At 42.7% G+C, this 15,055-nt stretch overlaps 1 protein-coding gene across 6 annotated transcripts in view; it reads right to left on the minus strand.

The window, feature by feature from the left end:
* VPS13D (vacuolar protein sorting 13 homolog D) overlaps positions 1–15,055 on the minus strand; it is a 244,821-nt gene that overhangs the window by 222,532 nt on the left and 7,234 nt on the right. For all 6 annotated transcript variants that reach the window (XM_082649814.1, XM_082649813.1, XM_082649811.1 and 3 more), the window contains 8 exons: positions 12,454–12,531; positions 10,234–10,424; positions 10,056–10,136; positions 7,135–7,251; positions 4,316–4,420; positions 2,924–3,094; positions 2,405–2,505; positions 1,403–1,571 (listed from right to left, as the gene is read on the minus strand). In XM_082649814.1, the coding sequence (XP_082505940.1) occupies positions 1,403–1,571; positions 2,405–2,505; positions 2,924–3,094; positions 4,316–4,420; positions 7,135–7,251; positions 10,056–10,136; positions 10,234–10,424; positions 12,454–12,531 (1,013 nt within the window). The remainder of the gene's footprint in view (positions 1–1,402; positions 1,572–2,404; positions 2,506–2,923; positions 3,095–4,315; positions 4,421–7,134; positions 7,252–10,055; positions 10,137–10,233; positions 10,425–12,453; positions 12,532–15,055) is intronic.

Genomic DNA, 15,055 nt, shown 5'->3' on the forward strand with positions numbered 1-15,055 from the left:
ACGCTATGATTAAGAAAGGATATTATATGTGTTTACTTGCTCACCTCAGTTGTAATTTAGATTTTTCTCTCCCTCCATGTCTTTGCCTGTGCCTTTAAGAAAACGATCCGAAACAAAAGGTCTGGTTTATTCCATCCTTTTCATAAGGTTTCTATGTCAGTAACCATGCCTGACACTGGTGAAAAAAGCACTAGCAAATTGAGTGGGTCATGCCCGGGGTGCTGGCAGAAGAGGTGAAAACACCCAGGGGTTCAGCACTGCCACTGGTTACCACAGTGGGGTGCTCTCATAGGCTGAATGTGTCCCCCCAGAATTCATATGTTGAAGTCCTAACACCTGGGATTTGAAGGTGGCGCCCATGGGAGGTGAACAGGTTTATTAGATGAGGTGATGAGCATGGAACCATCATGATGGGATTAGTTGCCTTACAAGAAGGGGAAGGCAGACAGATCTCTCTCTACCCAGGAAAGGCCAAGTAAGCACACAGTGAGAAGGCGGCCACCCACAAGCCAGGAGGCTGGTCTTCCCCAAGAACCGAATCTACCAGCACCTTAATCATGGACTTTTCAAGCCTCCAGAATTGTTAAGAAATAAATGTCTATTGTTTAAGCCCCTCAGTCTGTGGCATGTTGTTATAGGAGCCCGAGCTAAGACAGGTGCTAAAGGGAAGCTTAGAAGGATTTACTAAAGAAAGAGTGAATTAAGAGATAGTACGCAAGCCAAAATACCAGAAACAGTCTAAATTGCTATTATAAAAACTGATTCTCACAAAACCGAAACAAATCAAGGAGGAGACACTCCCTACTGCCTTCCCCCAGGAGACAGAGGCAGATTAGAGCAGGGAGGGAGCTTCACACCAGGGCTCCAGGACTGCTGGTTCTAAGGGTCTCTGGTCCTGCAGGTAGCTAAAACAGAAGCTTGCCTTCACCCCTACTTCACACCCTCGGCCTAGCCTCTACCTCCAAAACCCCAAGGTCAATCAAGTCAATTGGGATTAGGGAAAATGTGGGCCAAAGTCTACAGAGATTAGTTATAGACTTTGCAAGAAAAGAATTAGGATCAGGTGTTGAAGAGACCTGAGTGACTAGATGGAATGTCTCTCTGGGCCCCGCACGGAGAGCTGGGGGGGGGCGGGGAGTGGGTAGGCCTGGCAGGACCACGGCCCCTTTCTCTTCCTCCCACCCCATGGCCCAGCTCTCCTCAAGCAACAGAAGGTGCTTCCTGCCAAGGCAAAGCTGGGCCTTCCAAGAAGCTCTCACCCTAATAAGACCGACTTTATCCTGTAAAACTATGATCCTGAACAAAGACTTTACTTCTTCACAGGTTCCCTTTTCTTCAGCCTTTGAGAGACATCCGTACCCTCTGATTGGAGACGAGAAATGAGAGACAACAGCCTCCTCACCTTGTCCTCTGCAGACAGCAAGCCTCCTTTCAACTTGGTAAAGTATTTGTCAGTGTAGGACACGGCATCGCGGGCCCGGCGCAACAGGAAGTCCCACGTGCAGCGCGTCCTCTGCTCCCGGATCTCATGCAGGTTGGCGTTCAAAGCAAAATACCACCACTCTCGGCAGCTGAAACAGTTCATAACCATCTAGTTATTTACAATAAAAGCGATGAAAATGCTATTGACCCAGAGCAATCCACAACACACCACTCCCCTTCTGAGACATCTCTTCTCTTGTCAGCCATCTGTTTATGCCTCAAACTCAAATAATATTAGGCTAACCTCAACATATGGGGAAAGTTAATCTACTGGATCCTCAGTTTATGCACCGATTATAACACATTACTCTATTGGTCTGAATCACCCATAACATCAGTCCCTACCACAGAAAATCAAGTGGTGGCTATACAGTAAATACCATCGTAAAATAATCAGCAAGGATTTGACTATTAAAGATTTTAAATGGAATATTTCAAGGAAGACTGGAAATACACAGCATCTAAAAAAAGTTTTAATATATTGACTCGTCAAGTTTAGCACATCTACATAAAAAAAGATTTATTTTTGCTATAGATGTTATCAAGTGTACTATATAAATGCTGACCAAACAACTTAGGAGAAAAGACACAGGGAAGTAGGTTCAAGAGTGCTGCAAAGTATTTACCACACAATCAGAGGCCACCAGAGCAACGCCAGTCTCCTTACTAAATGAGGCTGAGAGGACCTCCTGAATTCCACTACGCTCGACCTAAGAGTAAACCCGCGACACCAAAGAGATATACAGTAGCATGTCAATGATGATAAACAACAGAAATGGCATTTTAAAGCCCAGAAAAGTCGACTGTACTTTTATCTCCAACCATGTGCAAAAGACAGTGAGGCATATTTCTGACCTAGGTCCAAAAAAAGAACATGCCAGAAAATGCATTTCAGACACAACACTTAATCGACAAGCCTTACTTCTCAGATACAGCCACTTTGGGTTTCCATTTTCGGAACTTCAACTGCCTCTCCTTTCGTTCCAGCTCCTTGAGGAATTCCATGATTTGCCGGTATTGCAACTTTTTATTAGAGGTTAAGAGACACTAGGTTAGAATTGGTTTGTTTCTTTTGCTCAGTTAAGACATATACGTCACAGGAACAAGTCATATTAGTCAACCCACTGAGCTGAAATCCAGTGCAAACTGCAAGGCTAAACTCTGGCACCAAGTGTCAACGTCGCTCTGAACAGTCAGTAAAGTACGTAAATTTACTGTCTCTCTTGTACTCTTTGTTCAGCACTTAAAATATCAAATCAAAACTAACCTGAGACCCACCCAATCCGACTGTATAAAGACAGTGGGTTCTCCACCCACCACAGCCTGGTCTCATGCATGCTTCCTTTCCCACGAGGGGACCTCGAAGTATCCAGACCCTTCTATCAACACGCTTCCTCCACCCCAGTTACCAGTCCGAGAGTTACAGGGAGAAACAGGGAACCTGAGAGAGTTTCAAGGGAATGGTCTCCAGATGAATATCACATTCAATACGGGGAGTGTGCCGAGACCTCAGAGGCTCTTTAGAGCAGTTTCTCTTCAGAAGAGCAGACGCGCACACAGGCTCCAAGATGTAGTGATGATTTCGACTCTCCTTGCTCTTGTCCATGGCCTCCTGAGTGTCACAAGAATGGCTGTCATCATAGCAAATGTTTTCAGGATCAAGTCACCTGTTGGAATGCTGTCTAATCTACAGCATGTTATATCAGAATCCAAAAGCAGGATAAAACTGGGAATCTAAAGCTCTCTAGCATTTTAAAATTTTTATTTATATTTCTCACAGGTAATACACGAGGTGTATTTTAAACCATCCACCTGGTTTAAAATTTAAAAGGCAAAAAAAGTGCAACCTCTCCTTCCGACTCCCATCCTCCAGCCACCCAGTTACCCTACTCACAGGCAACCAATGACACCAGTTTCTTATGTACTCCACCAGAAGCATTCTGTACACAGTCAGCCAAATGCTAATTTTCTGGTTTTTTAAACCATTCTTACACAAATGGCATATATATGCTCTTTTATCTTGTTTTTTAAACTTAATACTGTATCTTAGAGACTATCACGTATTCATCATAAAGATCTTTGCCTTTATTTTTATAGCTGCATACTGTTCTACTGTATGGATGCACAGTATTTATTTAATCAAATTAGCAAAACAAAAACCATTCTGCACAACAGCATGCAAGCCAAAGATAATCGTGGTTGAGGGAAATATGAGTCCTTTTTCTCCATTTCACTTAAACCACCTACAATTTCTTTACAAAAAGATTAAACTGAGTTTTTTAAAATATCCTTCACAAACAGTAATACTTTATATCCAATGATTTATAATGACTTTCTACGTATTTCTCAAAGGAATGCCACCGAAGGTGAAATTTCAACGCAAAATGTTGTAAGAAAGCTCTTCTTTAAGAACCAGATCTGGCGCTTCATTCATTAAAAATCTGGATGCTTAGTACACTGGTGGCTAAGAGAGTGGAGAATGCTAGTATGGTAAGTACATGCAATGGAATACCATGTAATAGTCAGAAGCAATGAAGCAGAAGTATAAGCAGCAATACTGATCAATCTTAAAAACAGAGATTTAAGTGAAAAAAAGCAAACAAAGAAATCAATAATACACTATAAATGTAAAACATACACAAATCCCTATATATTGTTCAGAGTTACAGACACAGCAAGTACCTCAAGCATACATACTCGAGAGCGAACGCCTACACAGGGAGAGGGGGTGGGAATGGGAACAGAGACACAGAGAACAAAACCTTATGTGGCAACAATACTACACCACTTTACTGCCGTGCTGTATTATAACAAAGCCCTGCCACAATCATACCTGTAACTCCACCTGAGGCAAATCCCCCAATAAAGTGCAATCGACATCCCAATAGATGCTAAACTCTGCCACATCTAACTGCTTTTTCCGCATTAACTTCTGTACCTGAGGGAAGACAGGGAAGAAAATAAGACGATTCTTTATTCACAAACTTATCCATTCATTCAACAGGCCATTTGTGAGGAATCATGCACCGGGTGCTTTGCATGGTGCTGAGGATACAAAACTGAATGAAAACATGGTTACAGAGTTCAGAATCTAACTAACTGGAAATACAAACATGCAAATAATTTTAATTAAGCAGAGGGAAGCAGAGGAAGAATATACGAGATGCCACAAGCAAACAAACAGAAAATGTCACTGTGCAGATGAGTATCAAAAGATGTGTACGTTTCAGACAAAGGGTGGGAAGGAGGGACTGGGACACATTTCAAGGAGTGGGGCCAACGACACAAAAGGCCTGACAGCTGCAGAGGACGGCGAGCACATCTGTGTAACTGCAGCACTGTGCTCAGGGATGGGGCAGTATCGGCTCACGTGTATGGACACACACTTGAAGTGAGGAGCTAGTTAAGTGTTGAGAAATGTAGGTTGGAACGTTACTAGGTGTACTAGGTTGAATAGTCCCCCCCGCACTCCCCAAAATTCATGTCGTCCCAGAACCTGTGAATGAGACCTTACTTGGAAATAGGGTCTTTGCAGATGTAATCAAATTAAAATGAGGTCATACTGGATTGGGTTGGGCTCTAATCTAATCACTGGTGTCCTTATAAGAAGAGAAAACAGACACATGGGGAAGAAGGCCATATGAAGATGGAGGCGGAGACTGGAGTGATGTATCCACAAGCCAAGGAACACCAAGGCATCCTACGGAAGCAAGGAGAGAGGCATGGGACAGTCTCTCCCTCAGAGCCTCCAGGGCGAACCAACCTTACCAACACCTTGATTTTGGACTCAGGCCTCCAGAACTAAGGAAAATAAATCTCTGTTGTTTTAAGCCATCTAGTTTGTGGTGATTTACTATTATAGCCCTAGGAAACAAATACAATAAGAAGTCTGTCATATTAAGGAGTCTGGACATCATACTTGAAGGGACTTGGAGCCACTGAGGGTTCTGATGCAGGCATGCACACCAGGACCCGGTATGGGTTTTAGAAACAGAACTCTAGCAACAGTGCAAAGTGGAGCTTCCCCCGACGGAGTCATGGGTGTGTCAAGATAATGAGCAAGTTTATACGATCGAGTTACATTTTAGGAATACAGCAACCCTTGAACAACATGGGAGTTAAGGGCGCCGACCCTCCGTTAAGTGGAAAATCCACATATAACTTTATAGTCAGCCCTCCGTATTCGAGGTACTACATCCAAGGATCATGTAATACTGTGGTATGTATTTAGTGAAAGAAATCTGCATCTAAGTGGACCTGCACAGTTCAAACCCATGTTGTTCGAGGGTCCACTGTATTCGGTTACTCTGAGCTAAGCACCTCCAGCCCCAAGCAGCCACATCCATTTGCCCCAGTGTCCTGTACAAATACCATGATCCTTCTCTGTGTGCCGTGACGTGGGAAAGGTTGAGAAGCATTGGCACAGAACGAATCAAGAGCCTAGGATGGAAGCAAGGAGGTCACGGAAGTCAGGACTTTACTGAGCAAGGCAGAAGCTGGCAGGATCCTGAACTCAAGACAGTCGCGGTGAGGATAAGCGTAAGAGCCACATTTGACACATTTTGTGGGAAAAACTGGCAGGACGCTGTGACCAAATGCATATGGAAACTGAGGAATAAGAAGTGAAGGGATGAGCACAGGCTTCTAGGGACTAGCGTCATGGGTAAGAACACGTGCTCTGAAGCAGGGCTGGCAAACCTGTTCTGTAAAGGGCCAGAGAGCAAACATTTAGGCTTTGGGGGCCATTCGTTCTCTGCTGCAGCTACCCAGCTCTGCCACGGCAGCACAAAAGCAGCCTTAACAACATGTAAATGAACGGGCGTGGCAGTGATGCACTAAGTCTTAATTTACAAAAACAGGCGGGGCAGATTTGGCCCCCAGGCCACAGTTTGCCAACCCCTGATCTACAGCAGGTGCACCTGGGCTCCAGACCCAAGCCCACCACTCACTCATCCTTCTGCTCCTCAGCGTCCTCGGCTGTAGTGCAAGGATAACAGTGGTGGAGGTTACTGGGAATTCAATGAGAGAAGTCATGTGAAGCACTAACAGCAGTGCCTGGCACATAAAAGGGCTCTAGCGATGTCAGTTTTCATATGTGTGCTTGTAACATTCGGTAACATGTTAGAGAATGAAGGAAAACAGCTGGTTTCAGGGAGTGAAATGGGTAGGTGGAATATAATGGGATCATTTTGATTATAACGAGCCTAAATACCACAGAGGCGTCCCATAGGTAGTTAGAGACCTTGAATCTGAAGGTCAGAAGAGGGGTGGAGAATGGCCCTTCGAGATGAGAGCGCCATCGGCAAATATTCCCAGGAGGCTGCCGAAACTATGAAACAGGATGAGCATACCCCAAGAGTGCATGTAATGTAAGAAGAAAATCAAAGATAAGATCCTTTCTGCACCTCAGTTTCTTCGTGTACAAAATGTGCCAACGTTTAATGGATGAATTAAATAAGAACAGGTCAGAAGAAATTAACTGTTTCCCTATTTCAGCAAAGGAGACAAGAGACATCCATCCACACCCTCCAAAGAACATGGAGAAGAAGATTGTGGTCTCATTTAGCTAACACAAAAGGACACAAGGCAGAGCCCTAAATGCTCCAGACCGAGCGCTTTCTTCCCAGTTTGCAGTCGTTATTTCATACTCACAGGCTCGTTCACAGCATTCTGCATGGACACATTCTTAATGCAGACGCCAAACGCAAAAGGATGGGAAGGATTGGTAATACCATCTTCAAAGCGCAAATGGACATCTTGAATTTTTAACTGCAGCGGGAAAAAAAAAACACATTTAGACAACTGCTGCAGGTAGAACACCACAGGCAGGAGTCTACCTAAGTAAACCACAGCAGGCACTTTACACAAACGCATAGCTTATGTCACACACACACCCGATAATCTAAGTTCCTCAGAGATTTATAATCACAAACTGGACATGAATGACACTTCCTTGTGATCAGTGCCTTCTCAAGAAGAGAGTTACAATACTTTCATCAAACCGTTTCAGAAAACACCTTAAACACTGAAATAAAGTAGTACCATTGTATCTAGATAACTGTCCCTCCCTCTCTTATGATATCTTAATCTTGCCTCTGTGTCCTCAAACCTGGACACAGGAACACCAGCAGGGCATTTCCATTTTGACCTTATTTATTACCCCTTGCCCCTATAGTGGGGCTACAGAAAAAGCACTCTGCTTCAATGAATTAAAAAATAATAACAGAAAGTGAAAAGACAACCCATAGAATGCGAGAAAATATTTGCAAATCATATATCTGATGATAAGGGACTAAAATCCAGGATATATAAAGAACTCTTACAACTCAATAGTTAAAAATAAATAAATACTTTTTTTTTTAATGGAAATGGGATTTGGACAGACATTTCTCCAAAAGAGATACAAATGGCCAATAAGCACATGAAAAGATGCTCAACAACATTAACCATTAAGGAAACGCAAATCAAAACCACACTGAGATTTCACTTCACACCCACTAATATGGCCACTATTAAAAGACAGACAGTAACAAATCCTGATCAGGATGTGGAAAAATTGAAATGTTCACACATTACTGGTGAAACTGTAAAATAGTTCCTCAAAAAATTTAACATATAGTTACCATAAGACTCAACAATTCCACTCTTGGGCATATACTCAAGAGAACTGAAAACATACGTTCACACAAAACCATACACATGACTGTTTATAGCAGCAATATTCCTTATAGCCAAAAAGTGGAAACAACCCAAATGTCCATCAACTGACAAACGGATAAACAAAATGTGGTCTATCATGAGAACTGCAAAAACTCTAGGTATGAGCACTCCATTCAAACGCCTACCCTAAGAGACCCGACCAAATTTTAACATAGGCTTCTAGCAGCCTAAGGCTGAGTCTCCAGGACATTCCATCCCCTTCCTGAGTTCCCATCTAGAAAAGCTCAGGGCTGTGTGTTCTAGCCGACGCCTGACAAGAGCACACCCGACCCCCTTCTTAGAGCATTTACCAAAAAGGGCTTACAACTGCAAACCCTTTCTCTGTCCCTATGTGATATGTCTCCTACAACTCAAGGACCTAAATGCCACTCCCTGGAAATGGAATCATCAGGAAGGGCGGAGCCTCTGTCTCCCCTCTCTCTGAGAGGACAGAAGCCCAGCTAGCAGACACAGCTGACCTAATCATATCTACACTGACCAACCCTTTGTAATTTTTCATCTGAGCCCTCTCCCCACCCCCACTCCGCCCCCATTCTCCCTTTAAAAGGCCTGGTCACCTCTGTACAAACTGGAATGGAGCTCTGCTCCTTCCCCTACTGTCAGAAGTCACTGAATAAAGTCTGTTTTCACCACTTTAACTTCACTCCAGCTTTGTTTATCTTTGGCAATCCATCCAATGGAATATATTATTCAGTCATAAAAAGAATAAAGTCCTGATACATGCCACAAGGTGGATGAACCTTGAAAGCATTATGCTAAAAGGCCAGTACAGCCCCACTGATGTGAAATGTCCAGACTAGGCAAATCCACAAAGTGGATTAGTGGTTGTAGGGGGCTGGAGGGAGAGGGGAATTGGAAGTGGCTACTAGTTGGGTATGATGAAAATGTTCTGGAATTAGACAGTGGTGATCGATGCCCAACTTTGTATATATACCAAAAACACTAGATTGTACACTTTAAAAGTGTGAACTTTACAGTATGTGAACTAAATCTCAATAAAGCTATTATTAAAAAATAAAAATAATGAGGAATTTTTTAAAAAATCAATGACAGCTAAAATAGATAAATAAATAAATAACTGCCTGGAAAAGATTTCAAAGCAGTCACCTCAAACGTACTGATCTTTTCCCCCAATGTTATCAAAGTTATGAATCCAGCAACCTCAGGCTGTATTTTGGGGGGAAGTGGGACACCTTAAAAACATGTGGCCTGTGTCACTTTGGTACTGCAAGAAAACCCTGGAGGTAAGAAGCATGGGCTAACACTTACGACACACTGAAAATTAGTGTGAACCCTGCTCTAGTTTTTGAGGACAAACAAAACAATAATTAAAGCAGAAAAGAGGGCCGACAGCCCTAGCACTGAAACTCAACAAACTGCCTCCAGACACATCAGTGAGAGTAAGTATCTTATTGGGCTGTTCACAGTGCACTACGGAATCAACTGGAAACCACATCCAACCCCTCTCATTGTACAGATGAAGAAACTGAGACTAAGAGATTAAGTGATTTAGTCATGAAGACTCAGGTGACCTGGCTTCTTGGGAGGTAAATCCTTCAGCAAGTAGGGTTCCGATATTCGTAAAGAAAATGAAGTGAAATGTCAATGAAATGAAAACTCCTACTCACACTAACTGAAGCAAGAAAAACCTGTGTCTGCCCAGAGCTGGACTCGCTTTTCAGGTTTTCCCTCTGGCACCGCCTATGAAAAGGCACACATGAGCAATCAGCGCTCTCCGCAGACACCCTGTTATCAGTTAAACCCACAGGAAACAGCAACCACGGACGTGAAATGCACTTAAGCCTGAGCGATCCCTTCTGTGTTCATACTTTATAAAAGCCATTAGGACTTACTTCAATATTCTCCACAATTCTCGTAACTACCGAGGCAGTAACTGAATACCAGTAGGACTCCCCTTTCTGCTGGCGTTCGTTCTACAAAGGAAAGAGCCGGTGTTAGCAGAATCTAGTGCTTCGCTCATTTCAAGTCTCACCACCACCGCTCTCATGGCCAAAAGGATTTCTGCCTTGCCTTCCACTTCTCCTCCAGGGCTTGAAGGAGAGCTTTCTTGCGTTCCCTTTCCAACAGCTTCTCCTTTTCATCATTGAAATCCTGTATTTTTTCAGGGGCTCCAATTAAGTGAAGGCTGGAGATGGAGATCACCCAAGGGTCCACATGGGGGCGATAGAAGGGAATCTGAAGGGTTACCTTCCCAATTAAGCCTGCGAAAAGGAAAGTCTTGTTAACTGTCTGCACACATTTTTTTTTTTTGCACACATTTTTAAATTCTATTTTTCTGTATTCTAGTTTTCTTTAAGGAGTATTATTACCATTTACTTTTTAATTTAAGAAAACAAGTAGCAAGTTTTCGTACATGTGAAACAAACATTAGTGGGCTGAGATCTGTAAGAACGAGGCATAATAAAGCAGAAGATGGAAAAAGGTCAGTGTAACTCTTTCACATCTAATGCAACATCTCCCTCTGGAAAATACCTCTTCCCCAACAGGACTACATCGTAAACTTCCCTGGGGTGTCTTTTCTTCCCATGGCACCTGTACTAGACCGTGGGCACACACTCATCTCTTGTAGCTGGTTGATAGGTACTTATTGGGAGTTATCAGACTCAGCAATATGCCCAATCTTGAACACAGCAACCGAAACGTAGGTCACGTTGCAGTGGTACTCTATCGAGAAAGAATTCTGATTCTTCATGAGAACTCGGGCTGATGGGAAAGCTATAAATGGCCTGGTAGAATTGTGACACTTATTTCCCAAGTTCTACCATTTCTCAAAGATCCACACAGCCCAACTAACAGTCTACCTCTGAAAGCAACACATGTTATCAGACTGTTATCATTACTGTCTAAGATCTAGAATTCGAGCAGGATCGATGTGTTATATTTAAGATAACAGAGTATCATTAACACCAAATGATCAACTGTGTAATCCAGTAACAGATGAAGAAATCTTACAACAAATAATGAAAAAATATTTTAATTTTGACTTTAGAAAAATGAAAGTAAGTTTTTTACATTTAATAAAATTTATATTATAACTGAAACCATACACCAATTTTCACAACAAAGAATTTTAACAATAATTAGTGTACAGTTGCAATTCTAACCTAAATTAATTGGGAGGACACTTATATGACAGCAAAATATAATTTCTGTTACATTTTATTTTTGCATAAAAAGCATAAAAAGGGTCACTTTTGCCAAAATATTAGAAAACATCAATTTTCCCTAAGAGCCTCTCTTAATCCTTTGATAGTCAAATAAGAACTCTCTTGGAAGTATCCACTGTTTCATCATTCTTGAGAGTTTCTTTCAGATTCTAACTTGTCAGTGCCTTTGCTTGTGACTCTGGCAGTTCACCTATGACCTGAATTGACTTCAAGAAAGCCTAAATCTCTTGCAAGATTTCTATTTTATTTCACCTAGCAACTGATTTGCATTGTACTTGCACTTTATTGTAACATAAGTACCCTCAAAATAAGGGAAAGACTGACTGATATCAACAGGTTTGTTCAATGACGAGCAGTGTCTAAAGAGGGACTAATTTTATAAGTGGTCACTTAATACAGAATATTTTTATTCCGTGATAATTCTTGTTTCCTTACCAAACCTAGTAACTGCAAGACTCCGATAATAATTGCAAACATCAACTGAGTGTGCCGGGCACTGTTCTAGTCATTTTAATGCATTAACTCAGGTATTCCTCTCAACAAACGTATGATATAGCTACTAGTATTATCCCATTCTAAGATGAGGATACACTCACAGAGTGGTTAGGGAACCTCCCCAAGGTCACACAGCCAGAAAATGGCAGATATGGAATAGAAACGCAAGCATACAGTTCCAGAGCCCACCTTTCATTCAATAGAGTAAACTGTCTCTTAGTAATATGAATTCTTTGAAAATAAGAACCCCCTGTATCTAGGATGGAAGTTCTCAGACTTTAGTAAACATAAGAATCACCTGGGGTGCTTATTAAAGATGCAGGTTCAACAACACTCCCTCAGAGACTCTGATTCAGTAAGTCTGGGGGCCACCTGACCTCCCCACCACCACCCCCAAGATCATCCTGATACTAATGGCCTAGAGACCACACTTGAAGACTGATCTAAACTCTATCCTTCCAATCCTGCCTCTTCCTGGTCCAACAGAGCCAAACTCAAGGGCTCTCACTTTTCACGTCCCAATCGATAAAAGACTCAAAACTGCCTCCCACTCCCTTGTTCCACATACCAGCTTTGACTTCAAATGGTAATTCCAGTTCTTTCAAGGCATCTTTCTTTAAAGGCAAGTTTTCTAATTCAACAGCACCTAAAAAATAAAAATACCATAACATGTTCATCCAACAAATGCAGCAGTTGCCTGTTGTGTGCAAATCAATGAAGGGTAAAGGGAGAGTTTCACATCTAGACCCAGGCTATACCAATGTGCATTCTCTGTACTAATTTCCCGACCAGCCCACTGACATGTAAATAACAGCTGAAGCTTACCAGCAGATGAAGGATTTAGGCAGGGATCTAACTCTAATGAGCCAGATAGTAAATATCTCAGGACTTATCGTGTCTACTGTATATTCTCCTTTTGTTTTGTTCTTTACAAGCCTTTAAAAATGGAAAAGCCATTCTCAGCTAGCAAGGGGATCTGGCCAGTTGGCCGGTTTACAGACCCCTAGTTTAGGCTACTATTCCACCAGAGGACCATTAACATCTGAATCACCTAGGATGAAATGCAGGTTCCTGGGTCTGAAACAGAAATTTGCAATTTTTAACAAGCTCTCCTTACCCACCGCCCTCCCCCTTCCCCAAAATGGGTGTATTCCATACCACGTCAGAGAGCCCCTGTAAAGTTGGTCATCAAGAGGAATTTATACTCTCTCCTCTGGAGAGCCCCCTCTGCAGGTTCTCCTCTGCACCCTCACTCGCAGGTGTAATAACCAGTCAGAGAGCAAAGGCATGAACAGGACCACCGCTGAAGGTCCTTTTCAGACCCAGTTTCTATAATTACTTAAATCCAAAAGCACAAGATGACTCCAAAGCGGACTGAAGGATTAGTCACAAGGGTGCAGCTAGATCTCTCTCTCTCCCAGCTATGGAAATCAACCCTTTACACATACTGGGTTGGCCAAAAAGTGCATTCGGGTTTTTATGGAAAAACCCGAATGCACTTTTTGGCCAACCCAGTACATACTGATCCCTCCCCTGCGCCTAAGGCACTGTGCTGGCCACTGGGAATAAAAACAAAGGCAGGCAGGGTCCCCATCTCCAAAATGCTGGGGAAACAGCCGTTTTATAAAGTTGTTCATTTGTGCAACACAAGTCAATTTCTGAGTCACTTAAATCTGTCTGAAATGTACTCTCAAGAACAGGGAGTACAGACAACCACCACCCAGCAACCATTAACTGGTAAGAGAACCCAGAAGAAAGGAGAGCAAGTCTTTTCCTCCAAAGACACACTAATACAAGAAACTTAATTATTTTCCCCTTTGAATGATTAAGACTTGTGCATTGGCATCTAAAGAAGTATTCAAAGCTAGCATTTTGGCAGATTCTGAACAAATGCACCCAACTTATTTTTCAGACTTTTGCAAGAACATCTATTCACATGGGGCTCCACTTACCTTAAGACTTAACAAAAGGAGAAGCTAATAATCCCAGAGAGCCCAGAAACAACCCTATATCCACACTTGGGGAGAAAATGAGCATAAGGGGGAAAAAACATGAGACACATTCCTTATCAGTTGAAACCGACTTAAAGGGAGGAAAGTATATAACTTCTGAAGAGCAACATTTGCAATCTGAATCATTCGCCCTATTTTTCAATACCCAAATCTGTCACAAAGGCAGACAGCCCCAGGTTTCCTTGGCTGCTGTACAGAGTGGAGAAGTGGAAAGAACTGCAGGCAATCCATTCAATGAAAAATTAAAGAAGCTGAAGCACAGACAGCAAAGGAGGTGGTCTAGAAAGGAGAGGACACACAGAAAAGAATGAGGAGAAATGGCAGCCTATAGCAAGTCAAAAACAAGGGAATCAGGGACTTCCCTGGTGGCCCAGTGGGTAAGACTCCGCACTCCCAATGCAGGGGGCCCGGGTTCGATCTCTGGTCGGGGAATTAGATCCCGCATGCATGCTGCAACTAAGAGTCTTCATGCCACAACTAAGAAGTCCACATGCCACAACTGAAAAAAAAAAAGATCCCATGTGCCGCAACTAAGACCCAGCACAGCCAAAAATAAATAAATAAAAATAAGTATTTTTTTAAAAAGGGTAATCAGGCAAAACACAGATCAAAGGCTTCCTACTTCCCCACCCACTCATATGTACCCACAACTGGCCCTGCTGGAAAAGGTCCCTCCAAGGGACCAGGCCACAAAGCACCCAGCATAGGTGAGCACCTTATAGATAATAATGTTTGTTGATTTCCAGACAGATAATTTGCAGACTTATTTATGGATGGCTCTCTCATCCAAAAATTCCTCACCTCAGATTAACAAGAAATCTAGTCACTAGCTGGGGTGAATTTAGAGTAATACCTAATGACTACTCAATCTTCCTTCCTCAGCTCTAGGGAAGCCAACCTCATTTAAAGGGCCAACCTGAGGTTCAGAGCTTATTTTAAAAAAAAAAAAAAAAAAAAGGAGGGGGAATCTAAATGTATGCCCATGGCCCAGAGTTCAGACTCCTTGAACCAGCACTGGCAGCCGCTATCTTCTGGCCCCAAACCATCCCAAAGACACCCTGCAGGTTTCAGCCTTCCGCCTCTGCTCACACGCCTCATTCTGCCTGGAATGTGGTCACCCAGCCTGGGCCATCTATCAAAATCCTGCTAAGACCCACT

Source organism: Grampus griseus (genome assembly GCF_964374135.1).
Source record: "Grampus griseus genome assembly, chromosome: 1".
NCBI classification, from domain to species: domain Eukaryota; kingdom Metazoa; phylum Chordata; class Mammalia; order Artiodactyla; family Delphinidae; genus Grampus; species Grampus griseus.